Genomic DNA, 15678 nt, shown 5'->3' on the forward strand with positions numbered 1-15678 from the left:
GGGCTCCTAACTTTAAAAGAATAGTGTCTTCACAAGATCAAATGCAACTGTCAGAGAAGTCACTAAAATTCTCTGACTTCTGATGCTTATTAGTGTATCTTTGTTACTTCATCTTTCCTACTACATCTGTATTTAGAATATTTGATGCATACAGCTATACCTCCAATGTGCTGAAGAATACATTTTCATGCCTAACATCCCTAAATCACCTATCTAAAACTGCTAAAATCACTTTTGCAGCAAAAGAGAGTGAACAGAAATTTTTTCTAATGAGTTTTTACAAATTGAAGATATCAGCTGTTTGAAGGTGAATTTAGATAAATTTCTAGGTAGGATATAATATGTATAAAGAAGAAGGTAAATATCTGTGAAGTTATCATGAGTTGCAAGTAGTGTTTATTAAAGAACTGTTCATGAGTGATATTATTAAAGACAGGATTCAGGATGGATGGAAGGTAGCTGTTCAGTTTCATTTATTTGTCTCCTATGTTTATGATTCTTGTTAAAAAGAAGCTATTATTTAATGATATGCCCATGTTTTAACTAAAACACTTAAATTAAAATTTCCCTCTATAAACTGAATACAAGTTTATATAAAAAATAAAGTTTAAGAACAATAAGCAAGTCAGAGAAAAACTTGACTCTGGTAATAAACTTGGTGCTGGCTGTTTTTCTTTAAATTGTAATTCAATATTTTAACAATTTATGCATTTTACCTCCCCCCGCAATAAATAGGATTTCTTTTTTCACTTCATATCTTTTATATTTAATAGATAGTATGGGAGCATGGTAGTTTTACTAGCTTTTGATCCTGATGATTTATTAAAGAATTATACTGTTTCAAACAAATTTATTTATGCAGCACAGAAATTATTTCAAATAAATAAGTACTTTAAATAAGTATTTTAATTTTAATTAATGACAAAGTGGTTAAGTTAAATTAATCTGTAAACTGGACTATTCACTTTATAGCAATTGTTTCACTAATATTAAATTATTTTAAAATTTTAAATAAAATACTTTAAAAATAAGAAATTAGAATTAAAGCGTATAACAGAATTGTTTTGTAATTCAGGTAAAAAAAATTGCATGTGTAATGATTAAGTCATTAGAATGGCTACAACCTGTAGGAATAAATATTGCTACTTTGTAAGTGATTATTATATTTCATAGTTGGGTATAATCCTAATATTGGTGGGAAATATATAATTTGTATAATAATTTCATTTATTCAACAAAATATTTATTGAGCACTTTATGTGCTATTCCTTCTTCTAGGTGGTGGGGATACAACAGTGAATAAAACAAAGTCCCTGCTCTAATGGAGCTTGCATTGTGGTGGTGAGATGAAAACCACAAATGCATCAACAAATAGACATGTCAGATAGTGATTAATGCTATGAGAAAAAAGAAAAGCAAGGCCAGGCAATAGAGAATGATGATGGTGAGTGTGCATATGGAATCAGGAAAGCCACCTCTGATGAGATTACATTAGAATGAGACTTGAGGACACAAGACCGGAGAACTTTTTGGGGGTAGATAATTCTGTCACGTGAACAGCAAGTACATAGTCTTAGGCTAACTTAGATGATTTTGAGAAGTGACATAATCTAATTTGCATGTTAAAAGATAATCCTGGTTAGGACCTAATGGCTTTGTGGAAACTAGACAGTAGAGAGTAAGGACAGAATAGGATGTGGGGTTAGGAGACTATGGCAGTAACACAGTGTAGAGAAGATGGCAGCTTTGACTGGAGTGTTGATAGTGGGAGTGGTGAGAAGTGGTCAGATTCTGTATATATCTTTAAGGTCCAGCCTTCAATTTAAGGTAGATACAAACTTTTTGGTATTCAGCATAAAGAGGGCTTTAAAGGCCCTGAGATTGGTTATTGTCAATCTGTGGTTTTAGACTCTATCACATCCAATATAATGCTCTATTATATAAAAAAGAAAATAATTAAAAAAAATAATATATATTTCCATATGTAAATGCTCAAGTTCAAGTATAATATTTGTCAAAGCTTACTCCTATACATAGAATAACATGAAAGCTACAACTGAAGACATGCTGGGGGGTGTTGTACTGGCAACTCAAAAACCATAAGCGCATAAATGGTATTGCCATTAGTAATAGTAAGTTTCCAAAATGGTGAGAAAATCTTGATAAAGATCCAAACAAAAGAAACATCAGTCTATTCTTTGTTTACAAGATTATTACATTCTTGAAAAATTCAGTGAATGCTGAAATGGTGCAACAGATATTTTGTGTTTATATTGCACACAAACACAGGTAATTATAAGCATGAGTATACCCTACATGAATATCTACTAGGAATGTTCAGAAAATTTGTAGGATATTGGATATTTTATTATTTATTTTGCATGACTATCCTGCATATTGCAGGGTGTGTCTAGCATCTTGCAATGTCAGCATACCTCTTACTGTGAAAACTAAAAGTGCCCACCACCCCCAGATTTGCCCTAGAGTGGGGCAGTAAAGCCTCCTTTAAAAATATTTGCATGACTAGAGGGATGAGCTCTGGGGCTTATTATAGAGGTTGAGAAGAAGAAGAGGATCCAGCAAAGAAGACTGAGAAGGAGTGTGAGGAGAAGCAAGCCAGATGGAGGTCCTGGAGGCTAAGTTAAGAACATCTTTCAAGGAGGGAATAATCATTAGAATAAAATGATGGTGACTGGTTATATTAAGGACAGAGCCTTGACCAACTTTAAATCTGTAAATGTTACCAAATTTATTTTATTTACTTTAGAGCATAGTTTTTTCCTTCCTGTAGTAGTGCTTTAATATGCCTATTGTTTGGCTTCCCTGATTGATAAGTAAACGAAGAGTTTGCATTTTGAGTCCTACAGTTTTACATGAGATTGCAGCAATGGTTCTTCAAATTGCCTTTGTGGGAAGATATTTTAAAAAAATATTTATTGATTTTATTTATTTATTTTCCTTATTTTTTTGTCTGCATCAGGTCTTATTTGCGACACACGGGATCTATGTTGAGGCATGTGGGATCTTTTTGTTAAGGTGCGCGGTCTCTTCATTGTGGCGCTCAGGCTTCTTGCTAGTTGCAGCGCGTGGGTTTTCTATCTATAGTTGTGGCTCGTGGGCTCCAGAGCCCATGGGCTTTTGCTGAGGCTTGCAAGCTCAATAGTTGTGGCGTGTGGGCTTAGTTGCCCTGCACTATGTGGTGATCTTAGTTCCCCGACCAGGGATCAAACCCTCGTTCCCTGCATTGGAAGGGTGATTCTTTTACCACTGGGCTACCAGGGAAGTCCAGGGAAGATTTTTTTTTTATTGTTGGTTACCATTACTTCCAACCTTTTTTAGAAATCCAAACTACTTTCAAAATTGGAAAAACCCAATTTAATTTAATGTATTGTGCTTTCTTATGACCTCAACTATTTTTGAATTTTGAAATAAAATATAATTTGTGCATAATGAACAGAATATTGAATGTACTAACTTCTCTTAATTTATATTAAAATTTCATTTACCTTATTGATTTCCTATTTATATTATCAGACAAATGCAAAATAAGGGCACAAAAGTTTTCTAAGATTTTGTAGAGTGACTCACTTTTTTTTTTAAACTGTTAATTTTATGCCACACTGGTGTTGAAAGATATATATTATAAATGGGTGTTTAAATGTAATAGAAAAATATTGCTTTTTAAACTTTAAAATATGGTGTTGATTTAATTTTAGATCAAGAATTGCCACACTAAAACACATTTTTATCACCTTTATACTAATGTGACATTTCAAATGTATTGGAACAAATTAATAAGTACAGTAAAATGATTACTTTGGAAAATTATATACTGGAATAATAACAGGATTTTTCAATCGTGGTGTTTCAAATGAAAAGCAGTAATGTTTGGTTGTTTGATAATTTTTGTCTTTTTAATTATAGGTCTCCGTGGAAGAATTAGAACAGAGTATTAGTGTAAAAATAGCTAAAGAAGCTGTAATGAATATAAATAAACCTGAAAGCCTTTTTAAGCCTACCAATGGGTTTCTAGAAACCAAAGTATACTTTGCAGCAATACCTCGGAAAGTGGAGAATGCACTCATTAGACCGGTAACGATCCAAGCTTATATCATTCATCATGGATGAATTCCTTCATCTGTAATAGATTTGAAAATGTGTTTTTCTGAGAGTCAAATGAAGTTATTTTGTTGAACACACCAACTGTGAAAACTTGAATTGAACATGGAAAAATAACATTATCAACCCTTGAAATTATATTAAGGAAATAAGAAAATGAATGTAGTGTTTTTGAGCCCATTTAAATTCCCAGCATTACTCATGGAGAAGTAGATTTTCAAAAATTCTCCAAGTATCAGTTCAACGTTAACATCATAATAGTCCATACTCAGCCATTAAACATATAAATACATATATTTGAGTCCAAAATTACATGATTTTGTAGAAGCCTGTCAAATAACTTTCTTAGGTCTGTTTTAGGACTAAAATTTGGGAGATAAGGATAGCACATAAGGTGGAACGTTTTAAAAACAAAAATCTTTGGTGGGAATATAACTGCAGCCTGTCATAAATTGAAGTTAGATATAACAGATGATTTTCTGTATGTGGTATTTGACTAACTACCATGGAAAAGGTTTCATGAAGGAGACTAATCAATGACCTTGAAGAGTTTTAAATTTTTCATTTGAAGTCATGGGTCTGCCAATTTTACACTTGCTGATTTAACTTAAATATTGACCATTTTGTATCCATCTTTCAGTTACCTTAGCTTTTAAAAGATTTCTGTGATATGATATAAAAGCTGAATTAGTTAACTCATGTCAGAGTGAATATACCTGTCCTTTGAAATTGATAAATCAAGACATTTTAAAAGTAAAATAAATTATTCAAAAAGAATCAACTATTTATGAAATGGCTGCATGTCTTGAATGTGGCTGGTTGCTTTGGTGAGACTGAAGAATGCAAACACTTTTGTTACTGAAGAGGCTTAGTGTCTGATGACAAGACAAACCTAGTTGTAAATGCAGTTAAAGAAAAACAGAAAGCAGCTTAGAACTCAGGGGCACAGCTAGAAGCATATATAGAACTCAAGAGCAGAAGAGTTAGTGCTGGATGATGCAGAAGAGGCAAGTGGGGCTTGAGGTGTTAAAAATCATTAGGATCCCAGTGGAGGTCTCTGATGGCAGAAGCTCACTTTTACTGAAAAAGACTGTCCATCTGAAGGACACCTTGAAAAAAATTTAGATAAAATTCAAAATATTTTAAATACTTTAAAATGTCATCAAAGAAAGAATTTTGCCTCTAAATGAAAACCTATATCTATAATCAATTAAGCCACTTCACTTATGAGTCTGTCTTTTTTAAGTTTAAAATGCTTTCATTGATCTATATTTTAAATTGTTAGATTAACCCTCGTCTAGATGGATGTATTCGAGGCTGGAATTTGATGAATCAAGGAGCTTCAGGAGTAAAGGAAATCATTCAAGAAAAACAAAATAAGCATTGTCTTGTCACTGTGGAGAAGGGTTCCTACTATCCTGGTTCTGGAGTTGCTCAATTTAGCATAGATTATAGTAAGTGATTTCCCATTTTGTCTTTCTTTTCTCATTACTGTTTAAATTTATTCATTAACAAACAGCAATAATTCCTTCAGTAAACATTGTTGAGTACTTACTATGTGCCAGATATAGTGTTAGGCTTATTCATACTGTTATATATTTTTAATAGAATTTTTCCAAGTATATTGGGAGAAAAAATGTAGTTGAATATGCTTATGTTGTTACTTAAAGGTTATTGGCACATAATCTGATTAATTTTGGGTAAATTAAATTGACCTGTTTTAAGGTTCACCAGTTTCTCAGTTGTATTGAGTCTACTGATTAATGCATCAAAAGTATTAATCTTTATTTCTAGCATTTCCATTTAATCCTTTCCTAAAATGTCCACCTCTTTGTTAAAATTTCCCATCTGTTCATGAGTGTTGTCCATCTTTTCCACCCAAGCCTTCAACTTATTGATCATAATTAAATTCCTTGTCTGATAGTTCCAATATCTGTGTCATATCTAAATCTGGTCATATTGATTGCTTTTTCTCTTGACTATGGGTCATTTTTCCATGCTTCCTTCTGCATTTAATAATTTTTGTTTAAAGGTGGGTGTCAGATAAAACAGTAGAGACTGAGATAAATAATATTTACATTTGGAGATGAGCACAGCTCTCCTTTTGCTAGACACTTAATGAGGGGACTTGAATCAATCTAGTCAAGAATTGAGCTGCTTTGGTTCTCTTGTTTCCCTGACTACACTTCAAATTCCTTTAATATACCTTGTGCTTAGGATAGTAGCCAGAGGATTTTTCTTAATAACAGATCCACCCTCAGCTTTAGATATTCCTTTCATTTGCCTCAAGAAAGTGTCTCTCCCTGGTCTTGTTTCACTCCCAGAAGTGCTCTTAGTTGTTACTTGACATTTGCTAGCAATTTAGAGGGGTCTGGGGGTCAGAGGAGCATTCTCTAATGTTCTGGTGCAGATTCAGTCTTAGACAGGTGTTAAGACCCCTGTGTCTCAGGGGTGTAGACTTTCCACTGTCCCCCCTCCTGCCCACCAGTAAGGGAGATATCTAATGGTCAGGACTCAAGGTGTATTCCTGCTCCTTCCCCAGGGTAGCTGATTTTTTGTTGTTGTTTTGTTTTTTGCTATTTTCATTCCCTAATCTGTAGGTGCAATGGGACTTTGATGTGACCTAATAGCAGCAAGGTTTGCTGCCTTTCCCCTAATGCTTTAAGTCTTGCTTAGAGCAGACAAAGAATGATCTGGGTGAGACTTTGTGCCTTTCCTGCAGGTTGCTGTTCCTCTCCCCTTGGGCTTGTACTAGGAAGGAAACTTTCTCTAATCTCTTTCTCTTCTCCCAGTTTTTCTCTTGAGCACCCAGTAAGATCCTTTGAATGGGTATGAATTTCCCATGTGTTTGCAGTTTCCCTGGCTTCTATATTCTCACACCAGCCCCAACTTGGACTTCAGCGTTTTGTTAAAATTTTTACCTACATTCTTTTTACCAAATTGTATAGTGTCTGTTGTCTGCCTTGGGTAAGAGAGTACTCTCCTCCTGTTTTTCCCTTGAAGCACCTGTCTTCCTTTAGGTTTCTGGTCAGTTGTTCTGCAACCTTAGCTCGTGGTGATAGTTCAAGAAAAGTTGTGCTTATATAGATAATTGGTCTTTTGTTGTTTTAAGAATGGGAACAGTACTCTCCGCAGTTTTCTATAGTCTAATAGGAACAGGAACTCTTGCCAAACCAACCCCAGGTTTTTACCTTTACAAATAATACTTCTGGGATATCCTTGGACATTTATCCTTGTACCCTCATGTGATTAATTCTGTAGGAGAGAATCTCAGATTCTCTCCATCAAAGGTTATGCAAAGGTATAATTCCTACTGTTCAATCAGATTCTCTTCCAAAGATGATTTATCAATTTATACTTTTACCAACAGAAGAAAGTTTATGCTTGGGATTTGTTTCTAATTTGAGAGTTGAAAAATTAAATCTTGTAGTTCTAATTATTATCCCAGTTTCTACTGAAGTTGAATATCTCACCATATGTTTATTAGGTATTTGTGTATCTTAATTATTTTATTGGCATCTCTGTCTTTTTGTGTTTTAGGAGTTCATTATTTGAGCTACTAACAGTTTGCATTATAAATTTAGTGTTGATTTGATATCTCTGCTTTAAGAAAAAAACATATTTTAAATTTTTTATTTTCAGCCTTAAAAAGTATTACTACAGTTTTAAGAAAGCATCTTACACTAGTGCTTTCTGTTTCCTAACATAAATTAATACAATGTCTTTAACTTTAGCTCTGTTCTGTATATGAAGATTTTTTTTTAAAACAAAAAAAGTTTAAATTGAGTTGGTGACTGGACATAGGCAAAAACTAGGCCCACAATTTGTTCGAAGGACAAAAAAAATCTCTGAAAAGAAAATGAAAATAAGAGTTTTATTGCACCTGAAAGAAATTACTTTCATAAGTAATTAGTTATTTCACAGATAATATGAAAGTGACCTACTTTATAATTAATATTTAATGTTACATTATAATATCTGTACATTTGCATGTTCATTTTAGTTTGAGTTTGTTAATATCTTAGAGTAAATTTACTTACTTCAAAATGATTATATGCATTTTTTTTCTCTTGCGTGGGAATTAAAGGATTATAGTGAAAAATGTTATAGTATTAGATGTGGCTAAATGGAAGAACATCTTGTCAAAGGAAAATTATTTTCTCCATTCACATTTACCTTTTTAAAGCCTCCAAGTAGTATTTGGGCTATTGTTATACATTACTTTATGTTGAATGACGAAGACTGCATTCAGATTGTAAACTAATATTTTCAGAAATCAAACTATTTTGAAATCATATTAATTCAACAAATATTTGTTAAGTGACTGCTGAGGAAGACAGTGATGGTAGAGACATGTAGAGCTTGCACTCTAGTTGGGTAGGCAATTGACCTAGTAATTAAGAGAAAGAATGTTAAGTATTATGATAAGATAATCACACAAGAGTTCCTATTAGAATTTCAAAGTTAACTGTTGACTTCAGAGTATTTCTCTACCATTAAACCATCCCACACCCCTATGTACAGAAATCATACTTTGCTTTCCCACTGCTCTAATCTGACCCCTATATGGAAGAGGAGTGGGGTGGGGGGTGGCAGCTATACCCAAATTTTCCCTCAGAAATAGTACAATAAATTTTGTTGAACTTTCTTCTAATGTGTACTTTAAAATACAGCCACTCAGAGATTTGACCATTGGAGAATATATAAGACAGAAGGAAGAGCTATTAAAGAGCAAATGGAGGGCTTCCCTTGGTGGCACAGTGGTTAAGAATCCGCCTGCCAACTCAGGGGACACAGGTTCGAGCCCTGGTCTGGGAAGATCCCACATGCAGTGGAACAACTAAGCCCGCGAGCCACAACTACTGAGCCCGTGTGCCACAACTACTGAAGCCCGCACGCCTAGAACCTGTACTCCGCAACGAGAGAAGCCACAGCAATGAGAAGCCCCTGCACTGCAACGAAGAGTAGCCCCCGCTTGCCGCAACTAGAGAAAGCCTGTGCGTGGCAACTAAGACCCAAAGCAGCCAAAAATAAATTAAAAAAATAGATTAAAAAAAAAAAAAAAGAGCAAATGGAAAATTCGTAATAATCCTGAACACCACAAACCAGAATTCTGTTGTAGGAAGAAGAACAAAAGGATAAGACTCCATCTGTGTTTCTTGCCTGCATGAAAAACTGTTTTGCTTTGTTTTGCCTTGGTTATATAGATCATCGAAAAAGAGGACTAAAATCTTTAGTATCACACAAAGATGGCTTTGAGTATTGATAAGATTATACTTAATTCCTTCTGGTGCACCTTAGGAGGACATTGATCCTGCTTCTGTTTCATTGTTTAAACAGAGAATGTATCCAATCCTGAGGCTTGGCAAGTAAATGTGTCCTTGAATATTCGCCCATCGTCAGGCACCGGTGTTATGTTGGCCTTGGTTTCCAGTAACACAGTGCCCTTTGCCTTGTCCTTGGTGGACTCCGCCACTGAAGAGCTTCAGGTAACTTTCAACCTTTACAATCCTTGGTTTGTAATTTTTTTTTTTAATCCGTAAAATGGATAGAATAGCAGTATTTGCCTCAAAGTGCTATTTTGCAAATTAAATAACTTATTTAAGCTATTTGGCACAATCTCTAGCACATCATTAAAGATTCAATAAATATTCATTATTGTTACTTTTTTGCTGGCTTATTTCCAAGGTTTGAGCCGAGAAGTAAAGTGGTGGGAAGGGGGAATGGAAGAGCCTATTGCGTCTATAGCTCAGGTTAGGCAGACTCACACCAAGGTTGCTCGGAGGCCTCTCTGAGTACCCAGAGATCTGCCCTTATTCAGAATCTTTGAAGTGTCATGGGAATTTGTATGTATTAACAGAATAGAAGTGAGTCTGACTGCAATCCACTCTGAAATATTCGGTGCCTAATTATAATGTTTTGTGTTTTCTGGCACTCTTAATCTTTTCTCCCATAAGTAAATTAGGAAAGACTACAGAAAACTAAAACCAGTCTATTTGGCTTCCTGCTGGCAACTCTGCCTTGAAATTAGGAGAAAGCACAGGAAGAACTCTTGGATAAAAGAAAACATGAGAGTTATCAGATCTGTATTGTTCAACTTCTATTAGAGGCTAATAGTTCTGTCCTCGTGTCATCCACAGTGGGTGGATTCCAAGTTACAGCAAGCAGCTTTCGTTTGTGCCGCGGTTGGCTTGGATGCTCTCTGTGGCTTTTAGAAAGAGACATATAATTGAATAATGCCTGTAGTGATAAAAAGGGATGCTACTTGCCACTTAAAGGATGGATGGGGGGAGTTTCTGATGGTTAACTGTAAGCAACCTAAAAAGATCCTGCCGAGCTTTTGTCTCCAGTGACCACAGGAGCTTGCTACATTTGGGTTTCAGCTTTTTTTTTGCTTGTTTGTTTTGTTCTTTAAGCAAAATGGAAATCCTGCCTTCAACACTACATTCACACGGTAGAGGAGGTTAACAAGTGCCATGTTTTTGATATTTATTTTATCTTTTCTGTGTTTGTCTTCATGGCCACCACCCCCCTTTTTTTTTTGGCGTGTCAGATTGCCTTCTTATGATCTGTGAACAACGTTTCATAACATTATTCCACATAATATTGATCATTCTGGAACATTTTCTCAGCTGACTTTTCCTGAGTTCAGGATATGGATGTGTATAACACAGTAACAGATTTCCTCAGCTAAGCTGTATTTGGGAAGTATAGGCTTCATTTAGCATTGGTATCTTGGATTCCTAAGTAAACACTTCAGACTATCTTTCTACCATCTGGGAAGCAGCATAACAACCGTCTCCCTCGTTTTGATTTTATTTTTTCTCTCTTTTTATATTTCCTCTACACGCCGGGAAGCTGGATGCATAGATGGCTCTCAACAACTTGAGTAATTTAGTGTATCAGCAGTTTGAAAAGTTCAGAAAATATATATACATAGAGAACCTTCTGGTAAATACTCTGTAACTTACTGCTGGCAATCCTGGTTTTTCTTTCTCAGAGACTTCATAAAATTTGTCCCAAGTCTACAGGATTTCTTGTGTGGCACAAATAAACCTTTCAGTCTTGCTGGCATGTGCTTACTAAAGCACTTCAAATTTTCCAAGTCTTTTCCCCAACAAAGAATGATTCAACTCCTTCCTTTTCCCTATGTAGGTTTTGAAATTAGGAAGGCTCATAAACAGAAATGTATTGCTTAAGACACTAGTTTGGTTCCCATTGTTGGTGAGACAATGCTGTCAGTTTATTGAATTTTCAGAACCTGCAATACATGTACATCTTAGCTAAACCTGGAGTTTGCAAAACTAATGTGTATTCTAAAATTATGATTACGATAATAGTTTTTTCATTTAAATAAATTTGAAAGCTCTATCATACTTTTCCCCACCTCATTGAAATTCTATTTTTGAATTTCACAAACTAAAGTCTCTCTTAAGCAGCATTAACGTTAGTACTTGTTTATATTCTTTGCTCTGTTCTTCAGGATATCCTGGTATCTGTTGAAAATATGGTAATAGCTCGGATAGAGGCCCTAAGTCTGTGTTCTAATCAACAATCCCTTCTGGAAATCAGAGTCAACAGAAACAATTTGGAGCTGTTGACTCAACATAGAAAAGACAGCTTCCACTCTGAAGACTTTCAAAGACAATTTGCCATCTTGGACAAAGCAATGAAAGAAACAGTGGCCACTTACTTGGGTGGCCTTCCAGGTATCTTCTTACTTTTTCTTCAGTTTTAAAAAGTATATTTTTAATGAAATTGATAGTATTTTAAATATGTAATTGTAGTAAAACAGCATCTATCTATCTATCTATCTATCTATCTATCTATCTATCTATCTATGTATCTATCTATCTATCTATCTATATACAGCATATGTAGTTGGAGTAAAGGGGCATCAGAAGGGAAGAGAAAATTCCAGTATCCATTATTCTTTTTCTCGGGGCTTGTATGAACATTTTATTGGTACATTTTTATTTAATTTTTTTAATGGTAAACTGAAACTAACCAAGCTTTGCTGCATTTGACTATCCTAGCCAGAAATGATTTCTTATTTCATTTTATCCTCACAGTTATCTTCTGAGTTTAATATTTATTCTTCAATTCAACCATCAGTCACCCAATATTACTAAGAACCTATGCCTCAGGCAGTAGGGACACAGCAATAAACAAATGGATATGATCTCTCCTCTTAAGGCCTTTACAATCTAGCGGCAGAGGTAGATATTAAACAAATGATTAGGAAAATATAAAAACAAATTTTCATAACTTCTATGAAAAAAAAGTAGGGGTTGCTATTAGAGCCTGAAAATGAGGCTTGATCTGGTTACGGGGGCCAGGAACAAGCTCTCTGAAGAAGGCAATAAGATACAAATCTGATATTTGAAGGATTAAATGAAGTTAACCAGGTGATGAGAGTGGAGACTGGAGCTAGTATGCAGGTAAAAGTGTCCATGGCAAAATGGAAAGGGGTTGACATGCTTGAGGAATATATAGAAGATCAGTATGGTGAGAGCACATTGGGCAAGGGGGATGGTACTGCAAGAGGAGGCTGTGAAATGGGTGGGTGGGTGGGAGGTTTGTAGACCTGGTTCAGGGTCGTGCATCTTATTATTAGAGCCTTGAGAATCATTAAAAAGTTTTAGACAGGGAAGTGGTATGTCAATAATGAAGTTTAAAAAAATTCCCCTGCATAATGGATGGAGATGAACAGGTGGGAGACAAAAGTGGATGAGATGAGTTGGGGGCTACTGAAGTAGTTCAGATGGAGAAGCAGTAATAATAACAGCAGTGACAACGATACTGCCATCGTGCATATTTAGTGCGTAATAAACAGTCTGGGCATTGTTCAGAGTGCTTCAATTGTATCAACTCATTTGATATTTAAAGTAGTCCTGTGAGGTAGGTACTATTGTTATCTCCATTTTGCAGATGAGGAAGCTGGGGAAGCTGCTGGACTAGGGTGATGGCAGTGGAGATAATATACAGTGAATAGATTGGAGATGCATGTGAGAAACAAAGTTAATAGAAATTAATGATTGAAAGAAGCTCTTAGGTATTTGGCATGAGCAGTTGCATGGGTGAAGATTCCATTTACCAAGATGGGGAAAACTGGAGGAAAAATAGTTAATATTGGAAAACATAAAATTGCCATCAACATTTTTCTTTAAATGACAACAAAATTGAGGCAGAAAGTTTTTTAGAAGCATTTTCAAATACCATTTGCATGTTATTCTCATGGGGAGAATTCTGAGTTTGATGTCTAGACTTCTAGTAACCTTCATTAAGTTACTTTAACTGCTCAGTGTGTTCATTTCCCATATATGGAAATTTTATCTGGGTTTTGGGGGGATATAAGTAAATAGGCTGTAGGAAAATTCCTTGGCGGTCCAGTGGTTAGGATTCGGTGCTTTCATTGCCATGGCCCGGGTTCAGTCCCTGATAGGAGAACTGAAATCCTGCCAGCCATGCAGCGTGGCCAAGATATATAAAAAGAAAAAAGTAAATAGGCTGCAAAAGTTATAAATAAATCTATAGATAGATAGATCCATGGATAGATATAGATACATAGTTACATTAACGTGATTAATTATTAGGAAGTATAATTACAGTTCAAATGAATGAATTCTGCATTGAAATCCACCTACTACCTTATTCACAAATTTGTTGAATGCAACTTTAGGAAATCAAACAAACAATGAAAGAGTTCAAAAGAAGTGAAAATATCAGAATTTCAGTGGTTCCAGGACTTTGGCAACAGCACTGAGAACTGACTTTAGGCAAGATGTGTTTAGAAAAAGAGTGAGGAAAAATTGAGGAGAACTGGAAATTGAGACCTTGAGAGTGTGAACTATGGGATGGGTAAATTATTAATTGATATGCAAAATAGGCATGTTAAATTGCATGTTATGAATTAAAAATCAGGGGAAATAGATGATTCTGAGGATATTTATAATAGCGGTATAACCTATGATAGTCAGCCAGACTTGAAAGGTTTTCTTAAAAAATGCTGGGAGCCCATAGAAAAGTATGGACTTATTCACTACAGTGGCAAGTTAGAAGTGGGACATTTGAAGTATATATATTTTTTTGCATAAGGCACTGAGGAGGAAGAATAAGGGCTGAAGAATATCCATTGGGATTAAAATTTATGGAGATGAGATGCCAAAAAAAGAGGAAGCAAGTAGAGAGATGGATGTTTTGAAGATGAACCATAGTTCTTAGAAATCCAAGGGTGTCGCCTAAGTATTAAGTTTGATAAGGAGAGTGAAAGTGTAGAAAGGCCTAGAGGCCCTATTTACTAAGTATTATTAAGACTGTTATTTTTCAGAACACCAAACATAACATAAAAGTGAATTCCCTATCACAACCTGCTATTGTATGCTCAGCAAGACACTATTTCTTTGGAAAATATAGAATTCCAGCAAAAATAAAAGAGATATATTTATTGTGGCATTTAATAAAGATTTCCAAGTAACTATAATTTTGAGTTGAAAAAATGACTTAAAAATGCTTAATCTATTGCTCAGATTTAAAGAGGAAATAATAAAGTAGAACATCACAAGGAAGAATATGCTATTTTCTACTCTTTTTAAAGTATGTTTCTTTACCTAAGTTTTGGCTGGAACTGTTTACGAAGTCAGAGGAACTCATGCTATGCTGAATTCAGTGCCAAGCACAATACCTTACATACACAGGAGTCACTTAATATGAATTTATTGAACAGAATTACATTATTAACTTTTCCTTTAGGATTAGATTTTGGTTGGAAATGGGCAGTCTGAATAATTCCTCTAACTATAAGCAAGTAAGATGCTAATCCTGGGCTAATATTTTAATATTCTGTTTTTACAGATGTTCCATTCAGTGCCACACCAGTGAATGCCTTTTATAACGGCTGTATGGAAGTGAACATTAATGGTGTCCAGTTGGATCTGGATGAAGCCATTTCTAAACATAATGATATTAGAGCTCACTCGTGTCCATCAGTTTGGAAAAAGACAAAGAATACTTAAGGCATCTTTTCTCTGCTGATAATATCTTTTTCCAGTGTGTAATTATACTTATGTTTCAATAATAGCTGAAGGGTTTTACCTGTGATGTGCAGACCTTGATTATTTCGTGGTACTTTAACCTGGAATTTTAAAAAGGTCCTTTTTCAAGAAAACAAGATTCTCTTGTGATACAAATCGCATTAAAAAAATTCTTCTGTTCTGTCTAGAAATTAAATAATGAAACCTATAAAAATTTTTAATTTGAATTTTTTGCTACAAATGACATTTCTTCATTTTTATGTTTGTAAAATTTAATTTTATCATCATGAACTAGTGTTTAAATATCTTTTTTGTGTGTGTGTGGGGGGGGGGGGAAGGCAAGGAAGTTAAACCTTTGCTGGAATCCAAACGAAAGTACACGTGACTAAATACTACTGTTACCAGTCCCTCCCAAGTCGCTCCCCAATAAAGGACCTTCTGCCTGGTGTAGCTTGAACCAATAGAAGGAGGCTGAGTTGGGTTCAGAAGCAAAGGAAAGCTTTAGTCTCTGATCAGAGAATGGAGA

General features: G+C 34.9%; 1 protein-coding gene across 1 annotated transcript in view; it reads left to right on the forward strand.

Annotated features, from left to right (window-relative positions):
- The window catches only part of PROS1 (protein S), a 61791-nt gene extending 46412 nt beyond the window's left edge, over window positions 1-15379 (forward strand). The window contains exons 11-15 of the mRNA XM_007164082.3: window positions 3925-4092; window positions 5405-5573; window positions 9460-9608; window positions 11603-11828; window positions 14974-15379. Of these exons, the coding sequence (XP_007164144.2) occupies window positions 3925-4092; window positions 5405-5573; window positions 9460-9608; window positions 11603-11828; window positions 14974-15134 (873 nt within the window). The 3' untranslated portion in view covers window positions 15135-15379. The remainder of the gene's footprint in view (window positions 1-3924; window positions 4093-5404; window positions 5574-9459; window positions 9609-11602; window positions 11829-14973) is intronic.
- Window positions 15380-15678: the final 299 nt, after the last annotated feature.

The sequence above is a fragment of the Balaenoptera acutorostrata genome, chromosome 4 (assembly GCF_949987535.1).
Source record: "Balaenoptera acutorostrata chromosome 4, mBalAcu1.1, whole genome shotgun sequence".
In the NCBI taxonomy this organism is placed as follows: Eukaryota; Metazoa; Chordata; class Mammalia; order Artiodactyla; family Balaenopteridae; genus Balaenoptera; species Balaenoptera acutorostrata.